The 22,876-nt window shown below is 37.8% G+C and overlaps 1 protein-coding gene across 1 annotated transcript in view; it reads left to right on the top strand.

Annotated features, from left to right (window-relative positions):
* The window catches only part of LOC130549411 (pyruvate carboxylase, mitochondrial-like), a 127,677-nt gene extending 116,466 nt beyond the window's left edge, over nt 1-11,211 (top strand). The window contains exons 12-14 of the mRNA XM_057326652.1: nt 5,793-6,041; nt 7,185-7,325; nt 9,869-11,211. Coding sequence (XP_057182635.1) covers nt 5,793-6,041; nt 7,185-7,325; nt 9,869-10,120 — 642 coding nt within the window. The 3' untranslated portion in view covers nt 10,121-11,211. The remainder of the gene's footprint in view (nt 1-5,792; nt 6,042-7,184; nt 7,326-9,868) is intronic.
* Nucleotides 11,212-22,876: the final 11,665 nt, after the last annotated feature.

The raw sequence follows: 22,876 nt of genomic DNA on the forward strand, positions 1-22,876 counted from the left end.
GTGAGATCCTAACACTTTCTTTGCTTGTTTGTGCAGGTGGTCAGTGGTGAGCTAAAATCTCACTTGACTTCTTGGTTTGCCGTAACAAATTAATGTTATTGAAATGAAGCACTGGATTTAATGACTATCTGTTGGTGTGGCAGGGCTGCTCTCCTCCCACTTTTATGTGGACACACCCCTTTACACATCACATCACAGGCCAGGCCAATTTACATTTTTTTAATTTATACGAAGTGACTACTATGGACTAAAGTTAAAGTTAGCAAAATTGTTGGAAATAGGTATTATTATTGCCCACTTACATGCTGCATAAGACTAGAAGATGAGTATTGAATGAAATGTCTGTCAGAATTTAAATCAGGATCAGAAGGAGCTTTATTACCATGTATGTTTACACACACAAAGAATTTGACTTGGAGACAGGAGCTTAGTGCAGAAGAAAGTGTACACATGGTGCAAACATAGTGCGAATATACATTAAGATAGAAAAAATGAGAACTAAATAAAAACAATAATGCACTATATACAAAAGATAGGAAAAGATAAGAAACCTTTTGGACTTCTCTCAAGCTGAGTTCTTCATCAGTCTGGTTTCATTACGCTCATCTGAAGACTTGATGAAGAAGGATTGATTGATGATTGATGGATGGATGGAGTGAGACAAGAGTTCAGAGGTGATGTGAAAATAGCATCCTGCTGCTTCTCATCTCTTGTAACTCTCAGAGCGTCTCAAAGCATTACTGTCACAGCCTTTATTCTCTGTTTTAACATCCTCCACAAAAAACCTCACCAGTTTGACAGCAGTGTTAGAGTAAAGCTCTGATGTTTTTAAAACTGAATATTTTTATCAAGTATTGTGTTGGCTGTTTGAGTAACGCTGTGATATTCTATACTGGCCTCATGTATGCGTTATACCATAATCCAATGCGCACCTTTTCCTTATGAAGTATTGGAAGATCTGAGTCATGTTTAATGAACCAGTTCAGAAAAACGTTTTATTTATTGCAATTTGTGTATGCTGTTTAAATTCTGTTTCGTGCAGCACCTTCAAAGGTCCAGTGTATGAAATTTAGTGGCATCTAGCGGTGAGGTTGCGAATTGCAACCAACGGCTGACTCCACCGCTCATCTCTCCCTTTCGCAGCACCATGGTGGCTGACACAGGACTAAGATGTCGTCACGTTTTCGCTTCTTTGCCAAAGGAGATAACATATTTACGAATGCTCTGTAGAGCAGTTTGTCTGTTTAGGGTTACTGTAGAAACAACATGGTGAATTCCATGTAAGGGGACCCGCGGTATATGTAGATAGAAATAGCTCATTCGAAGATAAGGTCTTTATACACCTCTGAAGACATAGTTATAATATATTGCAATAGATCCTCCAAAAAATTACACATTGGACCTTTAAGATCCTAGTTTGTAGTGTAGCTTATTTTTCCAAAAGGTTAATGTGACTTCACTGTAGCTGAACTACATTCAATGAGAAACTTGAAGATTGATAAGTTACAGTTTTAAATTAACTTCCTCAACACTGTTGTAGGTATTCCCTCTGGACTCAAAAGATTACAGTGGTGAAAAAGAGTTATTCCAACAAGGTACACATCCACCCACACCTCACCTATGTAAATACATTAACATGGCTATTTATGATCAAACGCATACCGTGTTAACACACTCACAGTTGGAATAATTACACAGCGCACTCGGAGGTAAAACCACGGGAAGATGCGTGCAGGTCACAAAGCAAAAGCGTCACACTGTTTTATAACTACACCGGTTTCCATTACAGTCCAGTGCTTTGCAGTCTTCTCTCCTGTGAATCCTACATGGAGAGCAATGGACCATCACACCTGACGAATTCGATCTGAGCCAGAGAAATGAGTGTCTTTGTTAGCTAAAGTCCATGAGAACGCTTTCAGAAAGATGGAGAGGAGGAAAAACTCCTGGTGGGTTTTTAGGGACATAATTAAATGTGAGCTCTCTATTTCAGTTATAATGGAAATTTCAAGGGATAAATGTACTTTAAAGTAGAAGGAGGTACGGGATGATAAATTTAGATTGCTTATTAGTTGACGTGCAGGTATACTTCCAAGAAGAACTTGATTATTTTAGGAATAAATTGAATTATGAGTACTCTTGATAAGTCACTTAATGTCATTTAGGATTTAATTAACAATCATTGGATCTGTTCTGATTTAGTAATAGCAGCGGGCAATTGGAATTGGCCTTCTTTCAATTAATGAGTTGAATTTTGATTTGGCCACGCCCACAAGATGTTGAATTAGAATTTTGGCATTTAAATGACAGGAAGAATTTAGCGAATTGCGATTCAAACAAATTTCAAGGATACTATAGAGGTGTTTTATTATTTTGGAAAAAAAGTTATATAAATACAGCTGCAGAAAAAATTAAGAGGCCATTTCAAATTTTCATTCAATCAGCATTTCTAGATGTTGTAAATTTGGCCATTCCAGTCCAGTGTCTGTTGAATTTCAACAAAATCAAACCTCAGGAGTGACAAAGTCATCCAACAGCAATGTGAAAGACTGACAGCATGACAAGACTCATGAAAACTGTAAGGTTATCACATAAAAAAAAATATTTTTGAACTTTTCCTAAATACATGTACAAATATTACTGTTGTATTGCTTGAAAGGGAATATGAACATGTCTGAAAAAATACAAAGCATCATTTCTGTTATTTTGACCTGTTTCTCCAGTTGTCATATTCTGCAAATAAATGCAAACACAAACAGTATTTTGGTTTGAAATTTGGGAGAAATATCGTTAGTAGTTCACAATTTAACAAAATAATAATTTTACCCAAACACAAACCTAAAAGTTCACAAAAACTGAAAATGGTCTTTGAAGTGGTCTCTTACAGTAATTTTTTCTGTGGCTGTATGAACATTGATAAATGGTCACAAAAACTAAAATCCACCCTGTAATTTTCCATAGACCTTTTTGATCCTAGCTTTTATTGATCTTTCTGTAAGGATAGTTCAACTCGTGAAATCACCCCGAGCGATATTTTTGGCCGGGCTATAACAGTACAGAATGACAAACAGAGTTGGATGGGGACAGATGACACACAGAGCAAATCTCATCTCCTTCCAGACTGTGTCAACAACATCAAATATTCCCTTACACCCAGCACCACCAAACAATTGTGAGAGAAACAGAAGCTCTCCTAGCAACTCCAGCCTCAGATGTCTCATACAGTAACTTCTATTTTTTGAGTTATCGAATTAAAATAACATCTGAGAAGATTTCATAACTTTTTTGCAGTTTTGCCACAAACCCCCTGATAATCCACTGTCTGTTTTGAAATGTTACAGCAGACGTGTCTCTCAATACAGAGAGTCTTAGAAAGCTCGTCGCGTCTTATGTGTAGGTGCACGGTTGCTTTTGTGATAGTTTATGCAAATGACAGAGGAGGTATGGAACGGCCTAAGGTTTAACTTATTCTAACATAAATGCAGCTCAAGAAGTTTCCTTAAGCTCTTTACCTTACTTCAAGCGGTAGCTTTGTAGTTTTTCTCCCTCTTTTACACGGCTTTGCTTCCCTCTTTTTCAGAGGTTGTGTACTTTATATTTTCATACAAGCACAATATGTTAATTCTGCATAGCTTGAAAATGAGATTTGCTTGACCTTTCACAGTCTTCAATGTAATAGTCGTGGAGGATCTTGATATGCACAGCCAGTACAGGGATTACTAAAACACTTTATGTAAAAGATGATCTTTGCATGCAGCTGTCTTTAAGAACGGTTCTGCTACTATCGTTTCTCCGCCTGGATTTGTTCATACAAACAACGTCTCGGTTCGGAGTTATTAAAATTGCATGTATGACTCATCAGCTTCACAGGAAAGCATGTGGGGGAGAATGAATAAATGCCCCTGTGGAATCTCAAGAAATTGAGAGGGATTCAAAGAAAGAGGCGCACGTGCTAGCCAAATACAGTAAGCGTGCATGCAAATGTTCAGATGGGCTACCTGAGTCACAAACCTATAGGACACATTAAACAAAAGAGAGCCCATATGGCCTGATATTATGACTCAAGCTGCTATTAAGTGGCAATTTATTCAAAAGGTAGGTGGGTCAGGACTGCAGGCGGCCACTTCAACTCGCAATTTTATGTGAATAACAAAATGGGCTGCTGAGCTTTTTATGAACTGGTGTGTTTTGGATTTTTCGCTTTCTGACACTTTTCGTGCCATCTGTTCTCTTTGCCTCACACTAGCCGCAAGGCTGTTTCTCAGCGCTAGTCCAAGGACCCTTTTTCAATACATTCTCACTGCTGTGAGATGAAAACAGTGTCACTCGGCTGTTGTTGCCTTGCCCGTAATGAATTGAGTCATTTTAATGGCATATTGATGGTGTAGTCTATCGTTTTCAATTGACCTATTTGTCATCGTGTTTGTGCTTTTGTTCATTAACAGCAACTCTGACGGCACTAATGATCTATTTAGGATGTTTCAGCTGGCAAAGTCTGACAGTAGCCAGAGGACAAAGACGGCGGAGATGTTGGATGGTGTTACTGTTGATTCATTTTCTTGGGTTTTTACGCGCCGTTGCGATGGTGTTTCATTAAGAATCTGTGAAGGAAATCCTGTAGTAACAGAGAAAAGTGACCCATGACCTCATGATCATTCCTCAGCTCTTTATTCATGAGCTGTCAGAATCTGAAACCACGATTGAAGGTTATGAGGAGGCTGTTTCAGATGAAACATTGTCTTCTGTCAGTCATCAGTTTTAATAAAGCTCTGTTCGAACGGGACTAGTTTTCCCTGAGGAGGTTTGGTCATTCCTGTTTCACAATCATTTTAATCCCACTTACTATGGACATTTATCTGTGATATTCACGTGTTATTTTTTCATAATGCTCCTTATTTTGTCCTTTGTCGTACACTGAAACATAGCAAAACATGTCATGGGCTTTGACCTTTTTCCCAATTTCTGGGTAAAGAAATGTCGAAATCAATATGAAAAGCCCAGACTAAGGTCTCTTACATTCTCATTTCAATGACTTTTCCTCTTAATTATGTACATAATATTAAAGGGGTCATATGGCACGAATACGTGTTTTTCTGTGTCTTTGGTGTGTTATAAGTTGCCCATGCATGTATTAGACACGTAAAATTGCAAAAATGAACGTGTCGGATCAAAAGATGCATTCTATCTAAAAGCGAATGCTCACCCAGACCTGAATGAAACACCTCGTGCAACCACACCCCCACAAATCTACATCAGTTCATGGTATGACTTGACTAAGACCGCCCAAATGTATACGCAAGATGGGCGTACCTGTCAGTACAATTGCTCTGGAACCTGATTGATGGCGTTACATTTCCGTCACGCGCTTGCAGTATTCGACCAATCATTACGCACTGGTTAACTGGCCAATCACAGCACACCTCGCGTTTCAAAGCGATGAGCTTTGTAGAAAATTTGCGCGTTTCAGAGACAAAGAGGAGATACAAACATGCACAGTATTTGGAAAATACAGTGTTTTTGAACCTTAAATCGTGTATACACATTACATTACATCTAAAACAAACGATAGTATTCGTTTTAGCCGTGTCATATGACCCCTTTAAGGGAATATCTTGTGTTTATGTATTTGCATAGTTTTATTTAGTTTAATGGGTTTTGTTATATACACATTCAGAGCAGACAGCCTTTCATAACGTTCACATTGTAAAACTTTTCAGACTTCTGTTTTTAACAGAGAAGAAGTTAAGACCATATTAAAGATTTCAAATGTTTAACATGTTTGATGTTTCTCAAAGGTGCTCAAGTCGCTACCTCGCATCGAAGGTCGTCCAGGGGCTTCACTTCCACCAATGGACTTCACGGCTCTCGAATCTGGCCTGCGAACCGCACACGGTAATGACATCACCCCTGAAGACGTGATGTCAGCAGCCATGTACCCTAAAGTCTTTCAAGAGTTTAAAGAGTTCACATCAAACTTCGGGCCGGTGGACTGCCTCAATACTCGCCTGTTTCTGGAAGGCCCTAAAATCGCTGAGGAGTTTCAGGTGGGTCCCCGTTAAATCTACCTATAGACACGCTGCAGAGGTTCAACAGTTTACTCATTACTTTAATGATGTATCTCTTTTTTTATTTTATTTTTCACCGAGCCTCATTTCGCCTCGTACAAATATGTGCCAACTATATTTCACCCTGTTAAATTTATAACACTCTGGGATTTGACCTTCTAAGCATTCGCCAAAGGCCTGACTTCTCTCTCACCAGGAGATTTTCAGAATTAGATTTCTCTCTGTCCTGAGCTGCCCTCCGCTTTCAAAAACTTTATTAGCCCACTTTATTGTGTCTACGGTTGTAAAAGGGATTAGCATACCGAGATGGGAAAGTACACCTCTTTTGTGTTCTAAATATATCGCTATTAAAATCCAGGTCCTTTTTGTGAGCGTTAAATGTGTCATGAATTTGACTAATCCATAAACAACATTTTACAGAGAGTTTGACGTTGTAATGTTTTAGTTTAACTCTTGCCGGTTATTGTTAAGCATCACATTTGTGCTCGTCTCAGTCGGAGCCCTGAGGTGCTTCTCAATGTTTTGACTGGATCTTAACAGTGTGTTTGGCTCCTCAAACCCCATTATAAGTGGTTAAGTGGGTGTTTCCTGGCAGGCGTGAATACGTCTCTGCTTTGAGCATCGTGAAAGCGAGTCTCGCATCTCTGATCACGCTTAGATGCACGATTCAGACTCACCTACAAAGTTATTTCACTTTGAAAGTAAGTATGAGCTAGTCTGAAAAGTTTGCCGGCGTATCTCAATTATCAGCTGGCCTGATTTTCTGAAGCAAATTTTCCTCAGTTAACGCTTAATATTATATTTCTCAGGGGCTGAAGTTATTTGCCGGTGTGTTTCTCCACCCAGCAGAGCTGTCCAAATGAGATGTTAGTCGTGGCTGATTAGCGCAGATTAGCATGTGCTATATTAAGCCGTCAGTGAGGCGAAAGCCAGCACACCCCGAAATAGCATCCTCTCCAAAGCACAGACCTAATGCTTCCCAAAGGCCTGCGCTGTACACCTATCCCATCTGCCTTTTGTTTTGCCCACGTTTTTATCCGGCGTGTTTCCGTACAGTATAAACTCAAGCGTTGCCTTTCATTACGCATTCTAGAGATCTCTCCTCTCTCAATCCTCTGACAGGTTGAGTTGGAGAGAGGCAAAACACTGCACATCAAAGCTTTGGCCCTGGGTGACTTAAACAGGTCTGGTCAGAGAGAGGTGTTTTTTGAACTCAACGGGCAGCTGCGTTCCGTCTTGGTCAAGGATACGGCGGCGATGAAGGTAACCGCTGTTTATTTTCCTCTCTCGATTGGTTTGTTTCATCACTGCAAAGCAATTATCTTGACGCAAACATTACACTCAATCATTCAGACGGGTTTTGCGAACGCTCCCGGTTTTTCTCTCAAGGTGTGAATAATTTCTGTCATAAGCAAAAAATGATCTTGTTCTTGCTGTCATGGGAGTTTATCACTTAGGCAGGAGTGTTAAAAACATCTTTAAATTAGCACGTTCAGAACGAAGCACCATGTATGTTGCTTCGTAGGACTTTTATGACCACTAAATAACAGTTTGTACAAATATACAGCACATCCTGCATGATCTAGCTTAATTATATCCAGGTCCCCCGATGATAACATCCCTCGTAAACAAACATTCAAATATGCACGATATTTTGGAAACATTTATTTTGAATGTTTAGTCTGTCTCAGTAGGCGAAATTGTTGTAAGAATGAATTGCGCCCACAGATTGGCACCTGTTCCACTAAAGGAATTATGCAAATCAAGCAAACACACCCAAACATTTTGCACTGAATGCAATTTGCGTGACGCGGCGTAGATTACAGAGGACCGTTCGCCTGGAACAGTATACCTTCACATCACCGGTACGATCCAGACACCTGAATTTGATCTCTGTAATGCTGAAAGCTCTCAATTACACCTCACATCATTTCATGAATAACTGCTGTCACCATCACCTCATAATGTGCACAAGAATAAATATCTGTTTACTGTCTGCTTTCCAAGATGGTAATCGCTGCTTAAACTACATTGCATGAGGCTAGGGAATAAGATGCAGGTTTTTTGTGCTGAATGCGGTACACAAAGTGGCACAGTTTATGGGTTAGAGCGCAAACACTTACTCGGCACTCTCTCTCTCTCTCTCTCTCGCTCTCTCTGCACCTGAACAAAAAGAGCAAAATCATTTGTCCTCATGAGACATTTCCACTTTTCAAATAAACCCGCAATTCATCTTAACTTTGAACCAACTTTGAGATGAAAAAGATTATAGCTACTTGCTGTCTTATCACTTATCATAACTTTATTTAACCCTCCTGTTATGTTTGAATCTTCTGAAAAGAATCCCGATTGTATTTTGAAACCTTGAAAGTATAAGTAGAAAATACATTTATATTATAATATCATAAAAATATGAAAAATAATGTTAATTTCATATTATTTTCCCATGCCTTCTGGAACTAGAGCTTGAATAGGTTTTTTTTCATTTGTTAAATATAATAACATATAGACCACTTCGAAGATGTAAACACTGGTCTAGCAGCACTTCCGGTTTCGTTTTTAGAATTGTATTTGTTTAAATCTTACATATAATTCGATCGTAAACATATTTGTTTTTTGATTAGGTTATAAATGTTCTGTTGGTTGTATTTTGTTTAAACATTTGTGCAGTGTTAAAAAACTGAAACGGGAAGTTCTTCTGAACCAGCGTTGTTTATGTCTTCCGAAGTGGTCTATTGACGGTTTCAGCGGCAACAACATAAACAAACGTGGCCCAAACTTAACTTCTGGTAAACCTCCTCAAAGAATCAATAACTGTTGAGTAGTTTTAATTTGATTTAATACAATTAATATACCATAAAATATGAATATAAATTAATATTAAAATAAATTAAATATAAAATAAATGTTTATATTACTAGCCAGAACGATAACCAAACACAGACTGGAAGTTAACTTTGAGTGTCCGATTAAACCATCTATATACAAGTCGAAATGTTATGTTTTGTCCTAATAGTTTATTTGAAATATTAGGTAGGTAACGTGAAAGTCAAAAAGCAAATAACAATTTAAATTTAAGTAATTTATCATATATTGAAACATTTAAATCACTGCTAAAATTTGCACATAACAGGAGGGTTAATTTGATCTGTTTATTGTTTTTTTATGAAGTTTAAGTTCTGTTTGAGTATCTAGTTGAATTTTACTCATCGTCTGGTCATTTTAATAAAAATACTTATTTTTAACCAGTGGATTTGTGTTGGAATTATTATTAATATCATCATTAATAATATTCTTGTAGAAGGTGGGAGTATGTACTGTACTTGTACAATCATGTTTATTGTATTAAATACAATGTTTGGTAACACTTCAGTATAGGGGGCAATTCTCACTATTAACTAGTTGTTATTAGCATGCCTATTTTTGGCATATTGGCTGTTTATTAGTACTTATAAAGCACATAGTCTGCATGACCATATTCTACATCCCTAATCCTACCCAATACCTAAACCTAACAACTACCTTACTAACTATTAATAAGCAGCAAATTAAGAGTTTATTGGGGGAAAAGTCGTAGTTAAATGCTTTGTTAATAGCGAGAATTGCCCCCTATACTGAAGTCTGACCCAATATTTTACTTTTGGCTGTAAGTCAAGTAATAATACCATCACTTGTGACACATTCATGTTTCTTACAGCAAAGATAGCAGGTGGATTTGAAGTCGTTTGTGTGTACTATGTTGTCCGTGACAAATGTTACAGTTGCTCATGGCTTCTCCAATAACAAATCAATTTCTCCTCCATCAGGAAATGCACTTTCACCCTAAAGCCTTGAAGGACGTGCGAGGACAGATCGGAGCTCCCATGCCCGGTAAAGTGGTAGAAGTAAAGGTGAAGGAGGGCCAGAAGGTGGAGAAGGGTCAGCCGCTCTGCGTCCTCAGTGCCATGAAAATGGAAACGGTTGTCAACTCGCCACTCTCAGGCATCGTATCCAAGGTGCACATCAAAGCGGACAGCAGCCTGGAAGGAGACGATCTGATTTTAGAAATAACCGAATGAATTTGAAAGGTTATGTTAAAGGTGAACGAGGACGGGAAACGCATAGCAGGCAACGGGTGGGATTTTGTTTTTTACGTTTTTAATGATTCTGTATAATTTGATGGACTTTCCATGCTGTTGCCTGCCATTTTGACCAGGTTTACGCATCAGCACAGAACTTCTTCGAAGGCGGTGCTGTAATCGGTTTTTAGGGTTTCGTACATTTCCAACATGGTGTACTCTTATTGTGTCGTGATTTCAGTGCCAGACTAATTTACAACATTTCAGTTTTGTTATATCAGTCAAAACAGATGTTTATAGCTGAAGTGTTTATTGCCTTTAACCATAAACTATGAAGCCTTTATGATTCACACTCTGGTATTCAGTTTTAGTTCTAGTTAATACACTGAGGAGACTCCCACTTGTGTCTTGTGAATCCAGATTTATGACTTATAGCCTCGAAGAAAGGAAGGGCACATTACATCTATATTGCACAGATTATTTTACTTGAATGAATGAATAATATAAAGGCTTATTAAGAATTCTGTTGACAATCGTTGAGTTTATATATCAGGGTGTGTTTGGGAAAGAGAGCGAGAATGCTCGGTGCACAATATTTTCTGCGTGAAGTTTCAAGAGGAGCAGTTTGATATTAATGTCATGATAGTGGAGTGTAAAAATGCATTTAAAAGTCTTAAATATTAATACCAGCAGTAATCTAGTAGATGCACAAGCACGTTTAAACGCATTGTATAGTGTTGTCATGGCAACCTCATTTTGCACATGCTGGCAAAAGCAATAAAGTTGAGTAATTAAATACAAAATATTCCAATTGTTGGGTTGTGTCAGTGGTTGTTCCAGCGTAACGCTATCATACAAAAATTGTTCTTTTCTGAAACCCGCCATTATTTTTGACAATCTCATTATAAGAAATGTGATTCTAGCTAATGCACTGTGGCAAATGTGTGTGTAATAATAATGCTTTTAAAAGTTAGCGCATAACAAAGTCATATTATCTATTTCTCCTTTGTCTCCATCCTTGCTCTTTAATCTCTCTTTCACCTTGCGTGGGGGTTGAGGTGCTGTGTTCACATCATGGATGAAAAGCAAGTCATTACCCAACCTGTAATGAAGTTGACAAATACACATTTGGACCTGCATTTTAAAATACTCATTCAAAATTAAGTAAATGTACTTGTGAAGTATGTTTAATGTTATAAATCCCACCTAAAGCTCAAACAAGATGCGTCTCTCGCTCATAAAATACATTTCAATGCTGCAGAAAAAGATGCAGTTAAGAAGAGCAGAGCATTAACAGTTTTTTTGAGTGTTGCATTTTTAAATATTTAGCCATTTTGTCTCAAATAACAATTTTAGATCTTTATATACCTATTTATTTACATTTATAAGTTATCAAGTACATGTTACATTCATAACACAGGCTGTGAAGTTGCAGTGATTTATTGCATCAGATTACATGTAAACAGCAAAATCTCTTAAAAAAAAAAACATAGACACATGATGCATATTATATGCATAATTATATGCAAATTAAGCCCATTATCCACATCTGAATATGTTTATCTGTAATAAATGCACACCTTCAACACTTTTGTTGTAACATTAGTAAAAGGTACTGTGACACTTTAAGATGGATTTTAAGGATTCCCTGCAGGATTGTAGCAATATAAGTTTCAAAATAAAAGTGTTCAAACTGATTGCAAAGTTAATACAACTTGGAAAGATCAGAGGACAAAGGTGATTGTATATTAAAGGCATTCACTCTACCTGATATTATGATTCAATCGGAAACAGTTTAATGAACGAAAGCTTCAGTTTGTTGACCCAGGTTTCTTTTAAATCATATAACCAACACATGGTTCTCCCCCATTTGTGTGCTGGTCTAAGGGAGATGAGAAAGAAAATGTTTAAATGTTGACATTCTTGAACTCTCCTCCAGCCTGTGGAAACCCTCTGTGAATACATGAACATGTCCTGGAAAAGGTTTTCGAGTTCGTGTGTAAGGCAAAAGAAAGCCATAGAACCATAAAGTACATTCACAAACATACAGACACTGACGTTACCAGGGTTACCAGTCATGTGAAATCGACTGTATGAAGCTGCTTGGTAAAGATAAACTCTTCTATTATGTGTTTGCGTATTATAGAGGGAAACTATAATGGTTACTATGGGAACAGTTAAACCAATAAGAAACTCTGACGTGGAATGTGGGACTTTTACAAATGCTAATCATTTCAAATCAACACTTTTTGGAACTAATTACTGTTAAATTTGCATTTGTGGTTTATATAGTCATGTGCTGTAACTGTATGGTATTTAGCACACATGATGCATTTTTTAATGAAATGGTTTATTCAGTTGACCGTTTTCAACTGAGGTTTCCATTACAGAAGTTGATAGGTAACCATTTAGACGAGAGTTAAAGTAAATTGTGTTTTGCTCAATTGTACATTATATTTTCAATTCAAAGTACTGTAACATGATTTTATTCATCTTAATTTTCGTTAACGTCTGTATCTTTTCCTGCTTATCAATTTTAACATTCACCCAAATGGTTGTGCCTTGTTTAATAAAATGGAAAGTAAAACAATTAAATTCAAGAAACTGCACTTGTGTTGCATTAAAGCCCTGAAGCAAGTGAAAGCATCAGCAACATTGTGCATGTAACAAACTTTCCTCTATAAGACCTTGAACGTGATTTGTGGCTGATTTTAAAAGCATTAGAGCTGTACAGCATTCATGTGGAATCAATGAGAATGTGGCAACAACTACGTCACTGCGTTCTGCTCACATTCTTTTCACTTAACTGTGCGCTGGCCAGGTCAACCGAGGATAAAACTCTCCTGAACGCTTAACCTCTCTCTCCATCGACTCTTTTGCACTGTTCCCCTGCTCTCCATTTCTCCCTTAGATCCTCACTTTGTGTGAGTTTCTCCGTCTTGTTTGGCAACAATATCCAGAGCGAGGTAGTGATGAAGAGCTTTAGGCTGTACAATGATAGAGAGCGAGGGATTAAAGGACACGTGAAACAGATCCATCCCTGCAGGCCACACACACTGCGTCTCGCTTCACCTCATTCCTTCATCTATCCAGAAAGAGATGGACGTTATTCCTTTCCTCCCTTTTAAAGGTTAAATTCTCTTTAGCTTTCCTCACTGTCTGAGACTGCCTGTCCTCTCCCGGCCGCCCTCTCATTTTTCTTCTTTGCCTTTTCCCGGGTCTGTCTTTTACATTCTCTCTCTCTCAACCTGTCATGCAATCCATTTGTTCTCATCATAGTGTATACAAGACAACCTATAGTGCAGTATGTTCTCCATCTGCACACATTCAGACACAACATTCGCTTGCGGACACGATTGCTTTGTTCTGAAAGCTGGTCAGCTGTCTATATACAGTAGGTAGCACATTTTGAGGAATTGAATTAAAATCTGGTGTGACGTTCGGGCGCCTTCGATTCAATTTCATTTCCTGACGAAACCTTTAAAGTTCATCACGGTAAGCATTATGTTGCGAGTGACGGAGCATACTAAAGGTTGCATTTATTCAACCTAGAATGGCAGTGGTTTTGGGGGAAGAGACATCAAGGGGCAAATTTCTTTGTGGAAAAATACAATAACAGTTTCATCGAAATAATGTATGTAATAGTGTCATTAAAATCACTATTTACCCTCTATTTCATTGAAGGTCTATATTTTAACCGTTATATGTTTGTGCTGTGTATTAAGCGTATTCAAATATGCTGTTACCATGGAAACATGCTAACATTATACACTATGATAATCCATTTATGAGTCGAGGCGTGTGCTATTTGTGTGCTGCACGTAGCCTAGGTGCTCCAAATTATTTACATGTTCTGTTATAGTTAGGATGTGCCCTAAAAGGCAGTTGCCTACATAGGCAGCATTGCAGATTTTGGAACAGAGCTGGGCCCATATTCCTAAGAATCCTCTAAGAACGCTCTTAATTTAGCTTGAAAACTTCTACGTGGGAGTCTTACCTTAAAAACGACTCAGGACCAATCTGAGAGCATCTCTGAGCAAGGAAAAGACAAAAACTTTTATCTTACTGTTTTACCGTACTAACACACACGAACGCGCACACACACGCGCCCACACACTATATATATATAGTATACATATTCTTAATTTTTTTATTTACCATGCTGTTAATGTCAACGTATTTGATAGAAAATGAACAGTGACACAATAAGTTTCTGTAAGTGCTGTAATTGTTTTGTGATCACTATAGAAGGTTGTGACAGAACCAAATCATCTCTCCTGCATACATTTCTGCAGTTGCTAAATATGTTCATGTAGTGATTTCTTCTATTTCTGGCGCTATGGCATTTCTGCGCTGTCTTGGAGATGTTAGCGTGTCTCTAATAGGATCGGTCACAAACATGAGCCCTGCACGATCTAATGTGTTGTGTCTTATCTTATTGTGTCACTGTCATTCAATTCAATGTCATTTTATTTTATAGCACGTTTACAATTTGCATTGCATCAAAGCAGCTATACAAGAAAACCAAGATAAACCAAAGTTGAACACACACAAAAACAATAAAAAATCAAATAAACCTTTAAAGTAATATGGAAATTGTCATGCATTGCAACACATTTCTTCTCACTTTTCGTGTTTCGTCCATTTTCTCTGCTGCTAAGTCTCTTAAAGGTCCTCCTCGCTGCTCCTAACATTTTGGACCTTAAGAGCTCTTTTAAGGGTTAAGATGCTTCATGAATTACTTTTTTTCTTTACTAGGATCTTTTCTGTAATTTTGTCAACTCTGTGTGCTAAGGTTTTTCATGAAAATGGGCCCTGATGTTTTGTTTCTAAAACACAAAACTCCACTCAGTCAAACTGACATTTAGAAAGCATCAATTAAAAAAGACTAAAGAGTGTAAACGTAGTGCAGATGAGAAAACATACTGAAGACAATACATGTGCAATCTGACTTTAGGCTCAGTCAAAGGCAGTGCTAAATAAATTTGTGAACATGACGGGGATGTACAGTATGAGTATGAAAGAAAACAGTAGTGAGTAGAATAAAAAAAACAAGAGCGGACAGCATCGGATAGAGAAGAAAACTCCTTTAATGGAGAAGCAAAAGAAGCATCATCTTCGGAAAGAAATAGGTCAGATAAAAGGAACAAAGAGAAAAACTGTGAATTAGAATAAATGAAGACAGCAGAATATAGTGGCTTTGGTTTAATGCAGTGTTATAAATGATAAATGATGGAGGTGGTGGTGGTTTGTAATTTATTGTGGTTAGCTGAAGTGGTTCTATAAAATATAGTGGTTATTCTTTTATTATGGGTTGTCAACAAAGAACACTCAGATATCGTGCATAAAGCTGACAATCAACAAGCATCATTTTAGATTGGATCTTAAAGTGGTATTTATTCTACTAGTTCTCTTATTAAAAATGATGGGGGATATACAGATATTGTTGTTGTGTTGTTCAGCTCTTGAAACTCTGGAAATGTGTCTTTAAAATAAATTCCAGAGTACAAAAAACTTTGTTAAACTGGATTGAGAAATTAAATGACATTGAATCTTAAGTCAGTACAACCTACTGAACGCAATATTGGGCCCTTATAAGCCATTTGCGTGAAATTAAATTCACATTTATTCATCTGGCAGATGCTTTTATCCGATGCAACTTATTTTATTAGTAGGCCTGTATGTGTTCTCTGGGAATTGAACCCATAACCTTGCAGTTGTCAGGAAATATGATGTCATCATCTTTGACTTAAGGTCTATTGTCCTCATAAATGACACAGCCGAGGAGCTAAAAGGCTTGTCCCTCCATCCTTACACGCTCATTCATCTCTCTGATAATTCATTACACCAATCTATTCTCACCTAGATTGCATCATTTCCTTAATCTTTCTGGTCTTCATAACTCTTATCATTCACAGCACCGCTCCTGCGTGTGTTCAATCGCCCTTCCATTTCACCTCTCTCTCTCTCTCTCTCTCTCTATCTCTCTCACTCACTCTCAATTTTCATTTCTCTTTAAGGCCAAATAACACTTTGCACTTTGTTGCACTTTAAACGGTTGTGTTTGAGTTTAGTGTTCCAAAGGGTTTTCATATGATTGTTATGTGCTTTATTATTTTGAACACAAAGATATTTAGAAGAATGCTTGTAACCAAACCGTTCTTGGACCCCATTGACTACCATAGTAGGAAAATTTGCTTTATAAATGTTCTGTTGAACACAAAAGAAGATATTTTGAAGAATGTAAGGACAGCAAACAGTTCTGAGCACTTTTGACTACCATTTTCACTTTTCCAACAATGGTAGTCAATGGTGGCCAAGAACTGTTTGGTTACATTCACTGTGCTTTATTTTTTTGGTTGTACTGATATGTGGTCAGTAGATCTGAAACATCCGAGATTATTTAAGGGGAGGACTGATTTACTCAACTCTTGATTAATATTTACATACTTAGGATGTTATATTCATCTAATCCCGCCTACATCCATTATTGTGTGTTTCTCTTGGTTGCTTATCATGGTAAATTCGCCCGTGAGGCTGTGAGGTAGCAAGGACAGGTGGTCCAGTAGTGTGTGTCTGCGAGTGTGTTGTGTAGAGATGACAGGTGAGCGTGTGCCTGCCTTCATGTGCAGAGTCACGTGTGGATGTTTGTCATCTCAGTGGTGGGTCCTGCGGTTCTCACGGTGCCCTTTCAATTCCAGGAATGTTCTGTCATTCTGCGTTTGTGTCAGCGGTCCCGACACACTGTCACAACAGGGGGGAGGAGAAAGGGGACAGAGAGAGAGAGAGAGAGAGAGAGAGAGAGAGAGGATGTAAGGTTGAACAGGAAGAAGAAATGTGACCTTGCCTGTGAAAACCAGGTTAAAGTCTTAGAATCTAACATTTCGAGATAATGAACATCAAAGTTTGATTTCAAGCATTAATGGCGCTATGATTTCAATCTTTGACGTGGCTTTACTCGGTTAATATTACAGATACCAAGGTTATTTTCACAGAATGTTCTTTACATTATTGTTTATATTGATTTCATGTAGAAAACAGTAAATCACAAAAATGACTGGAGCTAGGTTTTCACAGGCAGGGTTACATATTGTTGGCCTAGAGATTTTCTCCAGCCACACACTGAGCTGAATTTCGAGTTAACTGCATTTTATGGGCCTCAGGTACAACTCTTAATGGCACAGTCATGTGTTTAAGGCATAAAGTTAATCTGGCTTTATTTTCGGAAAACGACAGGCTGACTGTGAATTATCCTGCTTATTACTTGGCTGCTTAACAATAATGAAAACATGCGCATGAAATATTGACCCGATTTCAGTGCGCTGTGGTTCCCTGAAGGAACAATGTTTTTTTACTTCTTGCTTTTGCAGCGTGCTATAAATAACAATAAATCTGACTTCGACAGACCTGAGCATTCCAGATCAACATTGAGAGAGCAGGGAACTCCTTCACAGACGCAAATTTTTCTCTCTCCACCTTCACGCCGATGTGTAATAACGTCTTCGTTTGCCCCCATCTTGTAAAGATCACACAGACTCTCTCCCTTAAACACCAAACATGACACAACCTGTGTGTATCTGCTCTCTGACTCATACACACGAGCGCTGACTTATTCAACCGTGAAACCAACACTCACTCGGTTACATTCTGTCTGGTCGCCAGCGTTTTAATGTTGGAGTGTTAGCATGCGTGTGTGTGTGCGGGGGGTTTACTTGCCGTTGGCGTGTCTACCACTAATGAAATGACGTGCACAATTGCAGATCAGTTATTAACATTAAAGCCACCCTACGGATTTTTCTTTTACTTTTTTATTTTTAAAATGTCAACTGGACAGCTTTTAAGAAAAGGTCTTGACATTCATGATCTGATATGAATTGGAATACCTGTACATTTGTGGGTTGGTGTAGCCCATGGGATATTTGAAAATATTTTGATTTTGCATTGTTACACCTGTTAGTTCCCATCTTGATAAAAAATGTATAGCTTGAATGCATCTGCCAAATGCGTAAATGTAAGTTTTTGTGATATTTTAATTCCACTGAACAAACAGGGTAACTACTGTTTAATGTCTGAATTTCATTTTGAAAGCACCATTAGGTCTCAGGAAAGTTTCTATATTATTGCGCCCAGAACTATTAAAACTTGTGAAAAACAAACAAGCTCATTTCTTTTAAAGAAGCTATTTGATGAGTCCTTCTGTTTCTCAGGGTATTGATTGTTTTTAGTTTAAATGTGAATTGTCACAACAATGACCACTTGTGTATAATATTAATGATATTGCTATACAATATCCAGTATTATATAAGTTAAAAGAAACACATTTAGGTTTAGAGGCCCCTAAATCGTATTGATGGCGCACATCAAAAAGATCTAGTTTGATCTAGTTTTGGAATCTTATACACTCTCTGGTCACATTTTATTCCTGATATCCATCCATTCAATTGCTGATGTTTCATTCCATCTCATCTCGAACAAAGCATTATTTTTTTCTAATGTGTTAAAGGAACAGTTCACCCAAAACTGAAAATTCTGTCACCATTTACTCACCCTAAAGTTGCTCCAAATCCGTGTAAATGTCTTTGTGTGGATGAACACAGAGAAAGATATTTAGAAGAATGCTTGTAACCAAATAGTTCTCGGCCACCATTAACAACCATAGTAGGAAAAATTGCTTTATATAAATTTCTTTGTTCTGTTCAACACAAAAGAAGATATTTTGAGGAATGTAAGAAAGCAAACAGTTCTGGGGCACTTTTGACTACTATTGTAATTTTCCCTACTATGGTAGTCAATGGTGGCCAAGAAATTTACACAGATTTGGAACAATTCGAGGATGAGTAAATAATGACAGAATTTTCATTTTTGTGTGAACTATCCCTTTAACGAGTGTAAAACCTGGATTGTCATACCCAGAGAAAATCTAGTCTTTCTAGTGTGAGTTGGACCACCTGACAGCCCCCTTGCTACCTCTCTCACTCCTTCTCTGGCGGTGCGTTCCCCCGAGACTTTACATGGGTGCTTGGATTGGCAATGAGATCATAAGACTCTGATTCTTATTTTAGCCGTTGCTCTGAGGCGGCGGGTGTGAGTTGTTACAGGGGATTAGCAGGTACGCTTGTGTGTTTGAGACCAAGAAGTGTGTCTGAGCTAAATTACTTTGTGTGTGGTTTGGTTATAATACGTACATAATGGACAAATTTTGGATTATTAGAATAATAGTAGAAAAATCATTGCTGATACGTCATTTTGAATATCTGTATAAATGGATCTGTGTGGGTCGGCTTTGGGGTAGAGCGGTTGTAGTAGACTATAATAAATGCAGTTATTTTAAACCATATAAAAGATCCTCAGTAATACAGATAAAAAGATGTGTGTTAAACTCATGCCATATGCTGAGGTCAAACTGTACAATGATATGCCTCCACATGAATAGTAAATGAAGTATATGTGATTAATGTATCACAGGACAAAAATGAAAAATGCGTTTTTTTCGTTTAAGCACAAACCTTTGGTTCTTAACTGAAGGAGAATCACTGGAGGACAGATGTGTGTATCTGTGTGTCAATCACACATTTACTGTACTCACACACCTGATTTAAAGACCACATTGGGTGTATATCACACCTCTCTTAAGCTGCTAAGGGAGAAAGTCTCTTCCCTCTGGTGAAATTTTTATCTCATTTAGTTAATTACTGTCATCACTGCTTTGTTAGGCCTTTCATATAACACATTTCACACACATGCACACCCCCACTCTCATGCAGCATACAAAATAGGTTTTTACAGAAATAACACAAATACCGTACATGCTGCCAGTTATCACTCATAATTATAATGCACAGAGATAAGAATTCTAGCATTTCACATCTTGTCAAACGTGTTAGCGTTTTTTAATGTTTCATGCCCTAAATGTACAGTACATACTGTATACAATACATGCATATTTATTAAACAATAAAATAATTTATAAATAATTCATTGATAATTGTACATGTTTAGTGTAAAGCTAATATGGGGAAAAATCATAGTAATCAAAGTCATTTACAGATATCAAATATTCTTGGCCCAAAGCACAAGAAAGCCAGTTATAATATGGTGTGATAACGTGATGCAATATTTACTAGCTAAGGCTGGGTTCATTTTTTTAACAACCCTAAAAAATGTAACTATAAAATGCAATTCTGAATGTTTAGCCATCAGCACCAACATTCTTTTCAAATATGTTTTATTATTTGTAAGGAAGCAGCGCTCCCTATTTGAGCTGCCCAAATAAAAAGCTATATTTACCTTCCTGAAACATTTGACGCTTTTTAATAAAGGTTTCTTATATGTATAAAATTGTGTATGAGACAGTGAGTTTCTTATAGCATCTTCAGCACAGGCTGGTTTATTAAAGCAAATTGAAGAGAAGCACTAAGGAAAATCCAATAATCTCACAGCATCTTCCTCATTCCCATGATTCACCTTTGCAGCCTTGGCCAACTGGGACAGACTGCCTATGACACACACGCACGCTCTACGGACACAACTGTTTGGATTAGACTACCTGTCTGGCAGTGTCTTTCCCAGCCAGATCATAATGCCCCAATCGTTATGCCTGTCTCTATATATACTGTATCTTTCTCTCTCTCTCTCTCTCTCTCTCTCTCTCGCTCTCTCTCTTTCAAAACACATCTGTCAGTCTCAATAGATTATAACATATTAAACAGTTTACTCCCCTGAAATCACACGGTTTCAAAGCAACAACATAAACAAACGTTACTGCGCATGCATGCTTTTGTGGTCCAAACTTCTGGTACTCATCTGCAAATAATAGAGTCCCTGTAGATTATTTCGGATATCAAGCAAAATAAATAACAAGTCAATTACATTAGCTAGCAAGTTAAAAGTATGTCTAGCCAGTATTATTTTGGGTTACCAGCAGAACCATTACGTGGTGACACGACCCATTACTCAAATTGTTAATGTTCTGAATACTAACAATAAATGGGGGGGGTTAGTTGTCTCCTGTCTTCCAATTCAAAACGATAAGTCGCCCTGGCCAGTGAAGTTGCAAAGGCTACACTATCAGCCTGTAATGTATTTAAATTAACAGGTTCTGGCAAAATACCAAACAATACTGTTAAGGGGCTGAGGTCTATTGGAATAGAGAAAATAACAGAAAAGCGCCTAAAGACTTTTTCCCAAAAGTCAAAACCAGAATGAATGTGATAACATGGCTGGTTCAGTTGTGCAGCGAGGGCAGGTTGGATAATCAGGAAATATTTTGTAACACATTTTAAAGTTGTGTTTCGCTTTTATTTTTACTGTTTCTTTATGACGTTTAACATGCTGAATACGTACAAATTTACATTTCAGTATTATTAGTCGTACGCAGAAATGACAAGGTACTGGCATAACACTGAGCTCAAAACAACAGTTTAACATAACAGTTACTAAAAATGAGTCTAGTGTAGTGTCTAGTAATGAGACTAATACTGTCCTCACTAACCAAGTCCCAGACACAGTCACCACCATCATCGCTTCATCCCACCATCCCTGGGCTACAGAAATTTCTAGAATTTTCTGACAGTGACAATTGGAAAATAATTTTTAAAATATGACATATATATGTACAGTTTTTGAAAATTTGCATTATACCGATATATCGTAATGAATGATATAAGCTCAAAATTTACTTGAGCTAAATATACACTAAAATGAAAATAAATCAATAATTACCACCACAGAATTGTACAAGAACTATAAAAAGGTCGGACGAAACAACAATTTGTTACACTGTGTAATTAAAGACACCCGGTGTTGGCCAAAGCAAAGAAAATAGTTATTTTTACGTTACTATATTAGATTACTTATAGCTTTGCTGATACTACAACAGCAAGCTACTGAAATCATTTGGGAGTCACGTTTTATGTGCACTTCCCATAAGAAGCACTATCAATACGATAGAGTTGCTGCCCATGTAGTGTTGTAGTCACTTGCGATGTCAAAATGTACTTCACGTTGTCAATTTTAAATCATTTGTTTTGGTTCAAGTCAATTCCATATCTACCTGCAGTGTATGAGGTCTCATGCTGCCTTAGAAGGTAGCTGCCTACAGTATGTAGGTAGTAGACAGCAAGAGCGTTCAGCAGGTTTTAGAACTCTCTCCATCTTACAGCACATATTCACACCGTCTCGCTCTCTCTCTCTTTGTCTCGTCCTCACACCCACAAGCTGGGATAATAATGCTGCGTCTACAGCTTGGCAAGATGGAGAATGTGCAGAGAGAGAGAGAGAGAGAGAGAGAGAGAGAGAGGGAAGGATACCATCTCCACTGGTGTGATATTTAGCTCAGGCAAAGCTTTCAGTGAGAAGAGGAGGTCACACAGCAGGAAGAAAATCAGGACAAGAAAGTTGAAATGAAAAGAGCTCCATTTCTTGGCTCTGAGGTATTTAGCGGGTATTTAACTGTGAATAAAAATGACAAGAGCAGAATGAAGAGATCATGTCAAAACAGAAGCGAGCGAGTGAGATGAAAACGAATTGGACAGAAAACAAACACAGTTAAAGGAGAAGACCGATAATAAATAGACACAGATAAACACAGATTGACTTTGCATTTGTAACGGGATTCTGCATGCGCCCTGCACCGTCACCCCGACTTTGTTTTCACTCTGGAGTGTCTGCATCCTCCTGTCCTCACACCACAGCACATATGAATGAAGGAGAGCACACAACAGTGCGTCTGTCTGTCTGTCTGTCTGTGTGTGTGTG

Source organism: Triplophysa rosa, linkage group LG1 (genome assembly GCF_024868665.1).
Source record: "Triplophysa rosa linkage group LG1, Trosa_1v2, whole genome shotgun sequence".
In the NCBI taxonomy this organism is placed as follows: Eukaryota; Metazoa; Chordata; class Actinopteri; order Cypriniformes; family Nemacheilidae; genus Triplophysa; species Triplophysa rosa.